General features: G+C 61.3%; 2 protein-coding genes across 16 annotated transcripts in view; one reads left to right on the top strand and one right to left on the bottom strand.

The window, feature by feature from the left end:
• The first annotated feature begins 77 nt into the window (after positions 1-77).
• Positions 78-8,457, top strand: SLC75A1 (solute carrier family 75 member 1). Of its 6 annotated transcripts, none has more exons than XM_081580211.1 (13): positions 78-3,873; positions 4,306-4,523; positions 4,631-4,704; positions 4,880-4,983; positions 5,275-5,433; positions 5,533-5,694; positions 5,953-6,061; positions 6,160-6,271; positions 6,452-6,560; positions 6,648-6,738; positions 7,148-7,195; positions 7,278-7,367; positions 7,497-8,457. In XM_081580211.1, exons 1-13 carry the CDS (start codon positions 3,244-3,246, stop codon positions 7,610-7,612), a joined length of 2,022 nt encoding a protein of 673 aa, XP_081436337.1. In that variant the 5' UTR covers positions 78-3,243; the 3' UTR covers positions 7,613-8,457. The 6 variants fall into 6 exon arrangements, with proteins under 6 accessions (XP_081436337.1, XP_081436344.1, XP_081436355.1 ...); XM_081580229.1 differs by having other exon boundaries at positions 3,769-3,873; positions 4,631-4,727; XM_081580200.1 differs by having other exon boundaries at positions 3,769-3,877; positions 4,631-4,727.
• The window catches only part of ADD1 (adducin 1), an 88,416-nt gene continuing 83,074 nt past the window's right edge, over positions 8,317-13,658 (bottom strand). For 8 of the 10 annotated variants that reach the window (XM_081579921.1, XM_081579937.1, XM_081579931.1 and 5 more), the window contains 2 exons: positions 12,301-12,387; positions 8,317-10,037 (listed from right to left, as the gene is read on the bottom strand). In XM_081579921.1, coding sequence (XP_081436047.1) covers positions 9,679-10,037; positions 12,301-12,387 — 446 coding nt within the window. In that variant the 3' untranslated portion in view covers positions 8,317-9,678. Of the gene's footprint in view, positions 10,038-11,685; positions 11,721-12,300; positions 12,388-13,658 lie in introns of those variants that run through there. The other 2 variants (XM_081579997.1, XM_081580006.1) reach the window with 2 other exon arrangements.

Raw genomic sequence — 13,658 nt, 5'->3', positions numbered from 1 at the left:
TTCCTGGCACCCAGCAGCCGTGAGTGGTGTCACCCTGATGCAGCCTTGGGTGGCCGACCACCAGGGAACGCAGAAGGGGTTGGGCTGCGTGGACCTGGGAGGCTCTGTAAGGACGCAGGGGCCGCCTGCCCACCCTTGTGGCCCTTGGGCAGCCTTGCACAGAATGCTGCCTCCCTGCCCACCCCAGTCCCCCAGGGTCCTGGCTCCCCAGGTGGCCCTAGAACTCACATCACAGAGCCCATCCCTGAGGTCATGAGCCACAGAAGTGACCACGAGAGATTTGAGGATTGGCCAGACTGGGCGTGTGGAAGATGAGAAAGAGGGTGACCAATTCAGAGTTCCCCAGCGGAGGCTGGTGGGAATGAAGAGTGATTTGGGGAGCGACAGGCGGTGTTGGGGCCACAGTGCCCCCTGGGAGCAGGCGGAAGGGACCGGTGAGGGCCTCAGGAATAAGCCCGCCTCCTCCGCCGCCCCCTAGGGTTGCTCCCATAGGTGTCTGCCAGGTGGGTGACTCCACAGATCTCAGGCCCTGGTGGGTGTCGGGGCCACAGACGGGGCTGGCCTCTCCTCTCTGTGTAGCCTGGCCTGCTGCACAGCCTAAAGGTCCCACCTCGTGTGAGCTTGCACTGCAGCCATTGCTACTTCATGCGGTGCTGGGCCCCGAGGTGTCGCTGCCGAGTTCCGTTGGGAGGGGGGACGGCCCCAGCTCCGGTCCTGTGTCACCTGACGTCCCACCTGGGCCCAGCCCGGGCTTCTGCACCTGCTGCAGGCCTTGTTCTGGGAAAGGTTAGTACCAAGCGGAATGCCTGGCTCAGCCCTGCCTACTCCGGGCCAGGGGGGTCTCTAGAGGGTGGGGAAGAAGGTGGTGGTGACAGCAGCTGTGACCACCTGACCAGGTGCAGAAAGGGCTGCTCTGAGAGCGGAATGCTCGGCCACTCCCCCAACCATCTCACCTCCGCTGTCACGCCCGAGTGGCCACGCGTGCTCCTTGGGTAGAGTGGGCTGGTACTCAAGGGGAACAGCTGTATGCCGGGCAAAGGCACTGCCGTGAGGTTTATTTGAAGTTCATGTCGTCTACGGTTCAGTCGCTCAGTCGTGTCTGACTCTTTGCAATCCCATGAATCACAGCACGCCAGGCTGCTCTGTCCATCACCAACTCCCAGAGTCCACCCAAACCCATGTCCATTGAGTCAGTGATGCCATCCAACCATGTCATCCTCTGTCGTCCACTTCTCCTCCTGTCCCCAATCCTTCCCAGCATCAGGGTCTTTTCCAATGAGTCAACTCTTCGCATGAGGTGGCCAAAGTATTGGAGTTTCAGCTTCAACATCAGTTCTTCCGATGAACACCCAGGACTGATCTCCTTTAGGATGGACTGGTTGGATCTCCTTGCAGTCCCAGGGGCTCTCAAGAGTCTTCTCCAACACCACAGTTCAAAAGCATCAATTCTTCGGCGCTCAGCTTTCTTCACTGTCCAACTCTCACATCCATACATGACCACTGGAAAAACCATAGCCTTGACTAGACGGACCTTTGTTGGCAAAGTAATGTCTCTGCTTTTAAATATGCTATCTAGGTTGGCCATAACCTTCCTTCCAAGGAGTAAGCGTCTTTTAATTTCATGGCTGCAATCACCCTCTGCAGTGATATTGGAGCCCAAAAAAATAAAGTCTGACACTGTTTCCACTGTTTCCCCATCTGTTTGCCATGAAGTGATGGGACCAGATGCCATGATCTTAGTTTTCTGAACGTTGAGCTTTAAGCCAACTTTTTCACTCCTCTTACTTTCATCAAGAGGCTCTTGAGTTCTTCTTTGCTTTCTGCCATAAGGGTGGTGTCATCTGCATATCTGAAGTTATTGATATTTCTCCCGGCAATCTTGACTCCAGCTTGTGTTTCTTCCAGCCCAGCCTCCTCTGGGCTCATGATGTACTCTGCATATAAGTTAAATAAGCAGGGTGACAATATACAGCCTTGACGTACTCCCTTTCCTATTTGGAACCAGTCTGTTGTTCCATGTCCAGTTCTAACTTGCTTCCTGACTTGCATACAGGTTTCTCAAGAGACAGGTCAGATGGTCTGGTATTCCCATCTCTTTCAGAATTTTCCACAGTTCATTGTGATCCACACAGTCAAAGGCTTTGGCATAGTCAATAAAGCAGAAATAGATGTTTTTCTGGAACTCTCTTGCTTTTTTGATGATCCAGCGGATGTTGGCAGTTTGATCTCTGGTTCCTCTGCCTTTTCTAAAACCAGCTTGAACATCTGGAAGTCCACGGTTCACGTATTGCTGAAGCCTGGCTTGGAGAATTTTGGGCATTACTTTACTAGCATGTGAGATGAGTGCAATTGTGCAGTAGTTTGAGCATTCTTGGGCATTGCCTTTCTTTGGGATTGGAATGAAAACTGACCTTTTCCAGTCCTGTGGCCACTGCTGAGTTTTCCAGATTTGCTGGCATATCGAGTGCAGCACTTTCACAGCATCACCTTTGAGGATTTGAAATAGCTCAACTGGAATTCCATCACCTCCACTAGCTTTGCTCGTAGTGATACTTCCTAAGGCCCACTTGACTTCACACTCCAGGATGTCTGGCTCTAGGTGAGTGATCACACCATTGTGATTATCTGGGTCGCGAAGATCTTTTCTGTACAGTTCTTCTGTGTATTCTTGCCACCTCTTCTTAATATCTTCTGCTTCTGTTAGGTCCATACCATTTCTGTCCTTTATCGAGCCCATCTTTGTATGAAATGTTCCCTTGGTATCTCTAATTTTCTTGAAGAGATCTCTATAGTCTTTCCCATTCTGTTGTTTTCCTCTATTTCTTTGCATTGATCGCTGAGGAAGGCTTTCTTATCTCTCCTTGCTATTTGGAACTCTGCATTCAGATGGGAATATCTTTCCTTTTCTCCTTTGCTTTTTGCTTCTCTTCTTTTCCCAGCTATTTGTAAGTCCTCCTCAGACAGCCATTTTGCTTTTTTGCAATTCTTTTCCATGGGGATGGTCTTGATCCCTGTCTCCTGTACAGTGTCACGAACCTCTCTGTCCATAGTTCATCAGGCACTCTATCAGATCTAGTCCCTTAAATCTATTTGTCACTTCCACTGTATAATCATAAGGGGTTTGATTTAGGTCGTACCTGAATGGTCTAGTGGTTTTCCCTACTTTCTTCAATCGTCTACAGAGGAGTGCATTAGTGTCGAGCTACAGGAGGGAGTGGCCTGTCCTGGTCGGCTCGACCACAGATGCCTGCATTTCAAGAGACGGAAGGGAAGCGGGAGCTGCAGGCAGGCCCTCCAGCTGCCGGGGAGCCCAGGCCAGGCCTGCAGGCATCACGCGGGCAGCTGCCCCTTCCCGGTGACCCCGGGCAGGCGGGGCGCCGGACAGTCTCGCCTCCACGCTCCACCGTCCCCGCTGCGGCCCCGAGTGCGGGCGAGCCCGCGCCGACTCCGCGTATCTGCAGCTGTATTTCGGGCGCAGGCGTCTGGCCCGGGCGGACGGCGCGACGAGGGTCCGGTCAGGATGGACCCTGCCCTCCGGATGGGGCGCCCAAAACCCTGGGGTCCTCAGCGGGCGAGTCGTCCCTTGGGCGCAGAATCTGGGGGCAAAAGGGGCTGCGTCTGTCAGGCGTCCCCGATTGGACCCGTTCCCACCAGGACGCCGGCCCCGAACAGAGCCGGGGAGGCCAGGCCCAGTGGCCGGAAGAGGAGGTGCGGGGGTCCGCCCACTTCCGGATGATGAAACCACGCCGGCTTCCGGGTGGGCGGGGCGGGGCGGGGCGGGGTCTGCACGCCCGCCCCTCCCGGCGGTCCTCTGCTCGTCCGTCCGTCCGTCCGTCCGTCCTTCCGTCCGTCCACCCATCCATCCATCCCCTGGTCTGTGCTGCGCGAGGCCGCCGCCGGGGCGGGGCGGGGCGGGGCGGGGCGGGCGGGGGTCGTTCTCCGGCTCGCCAGGCTGCCCCTTGCTCCCGCCTGGGCCTGGGTTTCCCCGACCGCTCCGCCCGGGGCCGCGGGGTGGGGGCCGAGAGGTGCCGGAGCCACGATGCCCCGCCCGGCCCCCTCTCGGTCGGCCTCCCGGGCTGGCCGTTTCTTTGCGTAACTCCCCCACAGCCTGCGTTTCCTGCTGCCCAGGGTCGGGGGCAGGGCGCACAGAGCGACAGCGGGTATCCGGGCAGGCAGACCCTTCAGGGGCGCTCTGGCTGTGAGTGGGTTGGGGGCACTTCGCGGGGGGAGGGTTTTCCTACCGAGGTGGGTGGGCGTCGGGGCCGGGTAGCCGGACGTACCTTCGTGCACCCCGCCCTCGTGCAGACCCGCCACACGCTCAGACGGGTCGGATCGGAGCCGCCCCCATCATGGGCTGCGGAACCGGCGGGAGCTGCACGCCGCGCCCGCCCATCCGCCAGCAGCCGGCACCGGAAACCCGCGTGGTCGCTGTGGTCTTCCTCGGCCTCTTGCTGGACCTCCTGGCCTTCACCCTGCTGCTGCCCCTGCTGCCTGGGCTGCTGGAGAGCCACGGCCGTGCCCACGTAAGCCCCTCCCCGCCAGCCCCGCTGCCCCTGCACCCCGCCATGGCTGCTCCTGGCTCCCAGCCCCTCAGAGACGCCCCAGCCCGCCACGCTTTCTTGTCCCCCAGGACCCCCTCTACGGCTCCTGGCAGCGCGGGGTGGACTGGTTTGCAGCAGCCATCGGGATGCCAGCGGAGAAGAGGTACAACAGCGTCCTGTTCGGAGGTATAGTCCCGAGCTGGGCTGGTGGCCCTCCCCGCTCCCTGGTTCTCACCTTCTCGCTCCGGGGCATGGTCCGCCCCCTCTCCCCGTGGAGTGTCCACTTCCCCTTGGGGCCCCCCGGGCCGTGTGGTGACCATGAGCTCTGTCTCTTCCAGGTCTGATCGGCTCCGCTTTCTCGCTCCTGCAGTTCCTCTCGGCACCGCTCACGGGGGCCGTATCTGACTGCCTGGGGAGGCGCCCGGGGATGCTGCTGTCCCTGGTATGAGTGCCCACCAGGCAGCCATCTGGGAGGCAGCTGTGGGCCTCTGTGGCCCCTCAGTGGCCCTCACTGCTCCCTGGGGGTGGTGTTTGAGGGGAGCGGGGCTTCTGGAGCTAAGCCAGGGTGTGGCAGAGCTGCTCCTGCCAAGGGGACGCTGGGCACACAAGTGGCCTTTGGCTGCTCCAGAACAGGGCAGGGTCCCAGGGGTACTGCTCCAGCCTGCCAGCCCCACTGTGGGCCCCTCCTGGCCTCAAGTGACGGCACCTGCCCTTGGCCCCTGCCCTGGGGCAGGCAGGTGTGGCCACCTCGTACGCCGTGTGGGCTGCCTCGAAGAGCTTTGCGGCCTTCCTGGCCTCCAGGGTGATAGGCGGCATCAGCAAGGGGAACGTTAGCCTCTGCACTGCCATCGTCGCCGACCTGGGCTCACCGTCCGCCCGCAGCAAGGGCATGGTGAGTACGCCCTGGGGCTTAGGGGTGGGGGTCTCTGGGGCTCGGGTCTCCCTGCTCGCTCGGGTCTCCCTGCTCACTCAGGCACCCTCTTTTCCCCAGGCCGTCATCGGGGTGGCCTTCTCTCTGGGCTTCACCCTGGGACCCACACTGGGCGCCTTCCTGCCCTTGGAGACGGTGCCCTGGCTGGCCCTGCTCTTCGCCATCTCTGACTTGCTGTTCATCTGGTGCTTCTTGCCAGAGACGCTGCCCCCGGAGAAGCGGGTAAGGTGGGAGCCAGACAGCGCCCCGGCTGGGACAGGCGGGGATGCCCGTCACGTGTCCCGGCCTCAGGTGCTGGGGAGTCCGGGCTGCCCCCTCCTGGTGTCCAGATGCTCTTGAGAGCGCAGCGCCTCCTGGGCCTCCCTGGTCCCCAGGCCCCCCGGCCTTGCTGGGGGCCCCGCAGGGTGCAGGGGCTGAGCGGGTGCCAGTCAAGCCCACCCTCAGGCCCCCTAGCAGGCCCTCCGTGCCGTCCCCCCGCAGGCGCCCTCCGTCACCCTGGGGTTCCGAGCAGCTGCAGACCTGCTCAGCCCGCTGGCCCTGCTCCGCTTCTCGGCGGTGGCGCGTGGCCCGGACCCGCCCACTGGAGTCAGTAAGGAGCGGGCCCTGGGGGGTGAGGCTGGGGGTCCCTCAGGCCGCCTTGGGGCTGCATGCGGGTCAGGGCCACAGCCCCTCCTCGCCACCCCCTAGGGCTTGGCAGCCTGCGCGGCCTGGGCCTGGTCTACTTCCTCTACCTCTTCCTGTTCTCGGGCCTGGAGTTCACGCTCAGCTTCCTGGTGCACCAGCGCTTCCAGTTCAGCAGGTGGGATGCCCCGCACCCCGGCGGATCCCCACCCCGGCACACGAGTCCCCCGGGCCCAGCTCACGGTCCTGGGGCGGGAGGCGCGGCGCCCCGAGGACGGGAACCGAGGTCACCCCGGCTGCCTGGCCGTGTGAGGGCAGCACCAGCAGGGCAGGGGTGCTGACGGCTCACCCCTCGCAGGGTAGAACAGGGGAAGATGTTTTTCTTCATCGGTCTCACCATGGCCACCATCCAGGGCGCCTACGCCCGGCGGATCCGCCCTGGCAGGGAGATCGCGGCTGTGAAGCGGGTACGGGGTTCCCCGGGGCTGGGGGCAGGCGGTGCCCGCGGTCTGCAGAGGCAGCGGGGGCTTTGAGACCGGCTGTGCCTCCCACAGGCCATCCTGCTGCTCGTCCCCGCCTCCCTCCTTGTCGGCTGGGGACACAGGCTGCCCCTGCTGGGCCTGGGGCTGCTCCTCTACTCCTGGGGTGAGTGGGCCGACGGGGTGGGGTGAGGGCGGAGCCTGAGGATCGGGGGCGGAGCCGGCGGGATGAGGGCGGGGCCGGCGGGATGAGGGCGGAGCCTGAGGGGCGGGGGCGGGACCGGGGTGAGGGCGGAGCCTGAAGGGCGAGGGCGGGGCCGGGGCCGGCGGGGGGTGAGGGCGGAGCCTGAGGGGCGGGGGCGGGGCCGGCGGGGTGGGGCGGGAGCGGGGCCTGAGGGGCGAGGGCGGAGCCGGCGGGGTGGGGTCGGGTGAGGGCGGGGCGGGAGCGGGGCCTGAGGGGCGAGGGCGGAGCCGGCGGGGTGGGGTCGGGTGAGGGCGGGGCCTGAGGGGCGAGGGCGGGGCCGCCCGTCAGCCTCTCTTCCGGGCTGACCGGCGTCTCCCTGGTGTCCCCCCAGCCGCAGCCGTCGTGGTCCCCTGCCTGTCCTCCGTGGTTGCCGGCTACGGTGAGAGGCCCTGCCCTGGCACGAGGCCAGCCCCTGGGAGGCGGTCTGAGGGCCCCTGACGGCTGTCCCCTCTCGCCCACAGGCTCGCCCCGGCAGAAGGGCACGGTCATGGGCACACTGCGGAGCCTGGGCGCCCTGGCCAGGGCCGTGGGGCCCGTGGTGGCCGCCTCAGGTGAGGCTGCGGTACGGCCTTCAGGGCGTGCTGGAGGCTCAGCCAGACCGGGGCTGGGGGTGTTGCTGGCCGAGCTGGACGGGGCAGGTGGACCCAGGGGCGCCGTCACGTCTGCCGTTGTCTCCACAGCGTACTGGCTGGCCGGCGCCCGCATCTGCTACACCGTGTGCGCGGCGCTCTTCCTGCTCCCTTTCTCCGTCCTGCGGACCCTGAGCCCCACGGCGCGGACACTCAAGGCCGAGTAGCTGGGCTGCCCGCCTGCGGTGGTGTGAGGGCGGGGGGCTGCGCGGGAAGGGGGGGCCTGGGCCAGGACAGCTTCCCACTGCCCGCCGGACCCCCTCCAGCCCCCTCACCCCCGCCCCCTGGGCTTGCAGCTCCAGGGTGTGAGACACTCCAGCATGGACCTGCCTGTCGGGATCAGACTCTCAAACCTTCCAGTTTCTACCGTTGTCTTCTGTTCTCAGCGACACAGGGCCCCAGCCCGGCCTCAGAATGACAAAATAAAGCAGTTGTTACATACCAAGTGCCTTCCTGCAGCGCACAGCTCGGCCTCGACACACCCCGTCCCCCCGCCCCCTGGAGGCCCCCAGGCGCCCGGGGCAGCAGCTGGAGTGACAGCTGTTCCAGCTGCACTGACCACAGGGTGCCAGGCTCTGCCCGGCTGCTGCCCTCCTGCACTGTGTTGGGGGAGACCATCTGACACCCCTCCCCTCGCCCAGGCCCAGCCCTGAAGCCCCCAGCGCCGCCCTCTAGGGAAGAACAGGCAGGCACCTGGGGCAGGGTGCTTCTCAGACAGAGTGTCCCCCACAGTCCAAAGGGACAAACTCTGCTGGATCTAGAGAGAAACGCTCACTTTGGAATCTTTGGAACGTTAAACTTCTGAAGTCCTACTTTAAAGGAGCAAACAAAAGGAATTAAGATGCAAGACTGCTTCCCAAGGTGAGACAAGGAAACTGCGTAAAGAATTTTATTTGTGAGTAAAACATGTTACAATGATGAAAGGCCGTAGGACCTGTCCTCCCAAGCCTGTGTCTGTATATGCAACTAAACTTCATGTTGAGATACAAAGAGTTAAAATAAACTACAAAAATGAAATTAATGTCATTGCATATGTGGGGTGAGAGGAAAGAAGGGCAGGAGGGCCTGTGGTTAACTGAGTGCAGGGGGAGGGTGGGGAGCTCGACCACCACCAGGACAAGACGGCACAGAGAGAAGCTTGCCAGGAAGCTCGAAGCGGAGGTCAGCGCCATGCAGCCGGCCTCGGGTCCCCCCCACCCCGGGGGCCTGTTGGGACAGGCTGGCACTGAGCTCCTGGGACAGGCCACTGTCGAGGAGACCCTGGCCACCCCGAGTTCCAGCCAAGCAGCCCCCAGCTCTGCTCCAGGGATGCGGCCCTGGAGGGCGGGGGGGGCCTTGTGGTGACGGCAGGACATCAGTGGACCTCTGGGGCTGACTCCCGCCCCGAGCTGCCCTCTAACCAGGCCAAGCTGAGCGCAGGTGCCGACGCGCCTCAGTGCCAGGCCCTCCCCAGGACAGAGGGCAGGAGCCGAGCGCTGCCGGTGCACCCCGTCCTGCTGCGCGAGCTGCAGGTCCACCGAGGAGGTCACAGGACCGCCCCCCGGAGGCGCCGTCCCTACGACGGGTCAGGAGGCCCCAGGGGGAAGGGCAGTCCCAGGTCTGGCTCTGGCCAAGGGGACCGGAGAGCACGCACCGGCTGCGCCACGTGCTAATAGGGCGCCAGCTCAGCCCTGAGTGCCTCTCCAAGGCCATCCCAGGGGCCTAGGCTGTCGGGGGCGCTTTCACAGGACCGAGGCTCTGTGCATCTGAACAAAGGAGGTCACCAAGCAGGCAATGCCAGCAGGAAGCCATGGGTCTGACTCAGTCACCCGAGACCTGGGGTGAAGGGGAGCCTAGCAGAGATGGGGTGCAGGTTACTTCACGAGAGAAGGAGAGCAAGAGTGGTCAAGGCCAAAGCGGGCAGGTCTGCCCCTGTCCAGCCAGGACCCTCACTCGGCACCCCGGGGGACAGTGTCCTCGAGGAGCTACCAGATAGGCCAAGGTGCTGCTCCCTGCAGGGCAGGGCTGGCTCGGAGGTGGACGCAGAAACCGCATCTCCCCCAGAACCCGAGGCCACGGGCCGGGCTGCTGCACGCACACGAGGTTAGCACCGGTCTACGTGGGGGTTGGTCACACCGTGAGGGAAGCGCTAGCTACACAAGGGACGGGCCTTTGCATTCCATTACACAAGACGACGGGACACGCGACGCGATCGGGGACAGTCTGGTGGCGCCGGTGTGTGCAGGAAGGGCCTTCAGGAGTCGCTCCTCTTCTTGCTCTTCTTCAGGAAGGAAGGGGTGCGGAATTTCTTCTTCTTTTTGGATGGGGACTTGCCTGGAGACCCATCACTGCCAGGGTCCTCGGCCGCTGGGGAGGTGGCCTCCTCAGCCGCCTGGGCTGGGGCTGGCTCGGGGCTGGCTGCCAGCGGGGACCTGGTGGGAGACCCGGGGGGGCTTGGAGGGCCCCCAGCTTCACCCAGCCCCTCCTCCTCCTCCTTCTCCAACGTCGGGAAGCCGAGCGCGTCTGAAGGCTCATCGGGGGACAGGTCGGGGAGAGTCGGCTTGAAGGTGGCGGCGTCACTGTCGTCTCCGGACGGCGGCTCCTGTGGCAGGCCTGGTGGGTGGGGCAGGAGAGACGCGGTTAAAGAGCAACCGCCCGGATCTCCCGGGCTCCCACGGGCCCTGCACAGACGCTGCCGTGGAAATGACTCTAGAGCAGCGTAAGGAGCTCTCAGCAAGGTCTACTCTACTCCAAGGCTGCACACAGCTCACAGTGTAAGACGTGGGCTCGGTCTCAGGGTGGATTTTAGCTCCTTCTCACGGACAGCGGGCTGACAAAACCAGACTCAGTCCCGGGGCTCGGTCCGCAGTCGTGGACAGTGATGAATGCCCATGGAAACACTCTCCTTAAACACTTGAACCATTAGAGGACGAGTATTAGGAGTCCTGAACTTATGCCTAAATTTGCATCCATGACACCTGGTCTCCCCCCAAGGGGAACACTAAACCATGGTAGCTCATGGAGAACCATGAGTGAACTCCCAGACCAGCATCAACATCACCAAAGGCCACCACAGGCTGGAGCATTCAAAAAGAGATGAACTCCGAAAAAAAAAAAAAGCAGAAAAGGGGGGAAAAAAGATGAACTCTGAGGTAAAGGACAGGCAACAAATTCAAGCCATTTTAAGAAGCTGAACATGGAAAAGTGAAAGTGTTAGTCGCTCAGTCGTGTCCATCTCTTTGTGACCCCATGGATTGCAGCCTACCAGGCTCCTCCGTCAATGGGATTCTCCAGGCAAGAATACTGGAGTGGGGTGCCATTTCCTCCTGCAGGGGTCTTCCTGACCTAAGGATTGAACCTAGGTCTCTGCAGGCAGATTCTTTACCAACTGAGCCGCCAGGGAAGCCCCTCGACATGGAGACATGAACATCCGCCAAACGGCGCTGGTTTTAAAGAAACACTCTGAGGCCTGCTTTCTGTACTGGCCCCAGGGGAAACCAGTTTTATGGATTTTTCAAAAATAGTCTACAAAGTTACAAGCCACTGGGAAGTTAGGCAACACTGGCAATCTAGCCAAACGTCAGGAGGTGACAGGAAGCCAGAGGAGCAGGAGTTGGGGCAGGGGCAGCTCCCAGAGGCTGGCGTGCCCCTCCCCTCTGCCAGCCCCTCACCCGGGCCTTAGGAGGGCGAAATGCCCTGGCTCAGCTGGGCAGGAGGCACTGAGGATTCACTCTTCGAAGCATGCAGAGGGTGCCTGTGGGTGCTCGGGGGGACTTTTACCATTGGACCAAATGCCACATTAAACAAATAGCAGTGAATATCGCTCTCCCAGCCTCCTCAGATTTAAGCTTAAGCACCCAGCTTCAGCAAAAATCAAAATCCATGCGACCCCCATGCAAACTCCCAGCCTGTCTGAGTCTAGTCTCCAGAGCAGAGCTCTCCACTGAGCAGCACCAGTCTCGAAGGTGAACAGGGCCATGTGGTCCTCTGGGACTTCTGAGACCCAGAGTGGTCTGAGTGGCCCCTCCTGGGATCGCAGGACTCCAGAACAGGCTGCCCACCACGCAGCTCAGGTGACCCAGCCCCTTCCAGGAGGGTAAACTGCCCACAGTGCAAGGACTGGGAATACGGGGGGGGGGGGGGCTCTGTTTTTATTTTGAATCAACAGAAAACAAAACTTAATAAGCAACAAAGAAGCAGAATGAGGCCAAGCACAGGGATTCGGATTCAGAGCCGAGGGCCAGGCGGCAGGCGGTACTTACTATGGTAACAGGTACTCTTTAGCACATCCACCTCCTGCTTGTCACGCAGCCACAGGAAGAGAAAAGCACAGGTAGAGAGTCTACGCATCAGTCACAGCCACTGGGTTACAGACAGAGGGCAGGGGGGGCCAAGGCCCCCGACAGGCAGGGGAGCACCACGTACACGACCGAGGACAGACATGGAGGCCACGGGCCCCAGACCCAGGCAGGCGGTCTGGGAGACCACCAGAGTCCGGCACTCTCCAAGGACTGTGCGTGCGGCCCGAGAGTGCGATCCTGCGGCCTGGACATGACGGAGGACGCTTCCGGGGTCACCCAAGCACAGGCGGGTGGAGGAGACGTGCGAGCAGTGGGCAACACTGACGTCACGGACCACGTGCACCGCACCAACGGGTCTGCGCCGCCTCCAGTTCTCAGCGCAGAGCTGACACAGCACAGAGGCAGCGGGTGTGCAGAGCTAGCGATACCCTGGCCCCATGCAAACGCACGCTGGCAGTTAGTGTCAGCTCAGCTCCTGCCACACTCAGCTGCTTTTCTTCCACAGTCAGGACACTTGCCCCCTCCCAGCAAGGCCACCCGGGGCGACCGTGCACCCGCCCCCACCCAGCGCTCACCTTCCTCCAGCTTGACAGGGGTGCTGGGGGGTGTGTGGGGCTCCGGAGGGCTCTTCTCTTTCTCTTCTCTCGTCTCATCCAGATTCTCTGCAGATGCACAAAACGCGGGGAGAGCATGTGAAGAGCTGTGAACACCACAGCCTCTCCGCCACCCTCCTCCAAGGCAGACGGGCCGGCCCTGGCCATGGGGCCGCCTCCGGGAGGGCACAGGCCGGAGCCCGGAAGAGGAGAGCTCGCAGCCACTGCCCTCAGTGGCTGTCTGAAAGAGGATGAAGGAAGCCCACGAGGACTGGGGTGTGGATCTGCATCTCAGGACTGCCAGAGCGCCTGTGCTGCGCTGATCAGGGACCCCTGGCTGGTCCCCCAGTGAGGAGCCCCTCCACGTCCTCAGCATCCCACTGCTGACAAGAGCCCAGGGTCCCAAGCACCCACGCCCTACCTGCCACTTCAAGAGACACTACATGAGCACAATCCTGGTTTTAATATTTTATTTAGAGCATTTTCTACCAACACTTTAAACTTGGCAGTTGTAGGGACTGCCCTGGTGGTCCAGCGGCTAAGATTCCACGCTCTCAATGCAGGGGGCCCAGGTTCGATCCCTGGTCGGGGAACTAGATCCCACATGCCACAACCAAGACTGGTGACTCTGCGACCCCATGGACCGTAGCTTGCCAGGTTCTTCTGTCCACGGAATTCTCCAGGCAAGAATACTGGAGGGGGCTGCCAGGCCCTACTCCAAGGTCTCTTCCAACCCAGGGATCAAACCCGGGTCTCCCACACTGCAGGCAGACTCTGAGCCACCAGAGAAGCCCCACTAAGACTGGCACAGTGAAATAAAATAGATACTAAATAAGTAAAATAGATAAGAAATACATAAAACAGACATTAACAAGGAATAAACTTGGCGCCTGTAATGCATATTTTTGTTTTCTAAAGTACAATGCGCTAAGAACCTGAGAAAAAAATTACAGGAACTAGGATCCAGAAAATCCTAAGCCTACCTCTCATTTAGGGAAAAGTGTATACCACTGTTACCCTAGTTCCTACAATCTCCCGTCTCATTTACACTTTTTACGTTAATAGCCTAGGCCCAGTAAGTGCCGTATTTTGAAAACTTCACCTCCCAACGTCTCCTAAGCCTACAGCTTCCTTCCTGAAGCCAGGTGTCTTATGCACAGAGGCTTTCGCATCTCCTGCCTGAGTGCACAAATTCCTTCCACCAGGAAAAGAAGCCTCTGGCTTTCTTCCCTGTACCTGAAGTGCTGACCTTTGACACACAGCCTGAGTTCCACCTACAGCACACACTACCACCTCCCGCCACGCCAAGAGCTGGCACCAGCGCTGGAGGGTCACCGCGG

Source organism: Giraffa tippelskirchi, chromosome 1, assembly GCF_054371585.1.
Source record: "Giraffa tippelskirchi isolate mGirTip1 chromosome 1, T2T-mGirTip1v1.2.pri, whole genome shotgun sequence".
Taxonomy (NCBI): domain Eukaryota; kingdom Metazoa; phylum Chordata; class Mammalia; order Artiodactyla; family Giraffidae; genus Giraffa; species Giraffa tippelskirchi.
The sequence above is the reverse complement of the archived record's forward strand: the minus strand, read 5'-3'. Positions and strand labels throughout refer to the sequence as shown.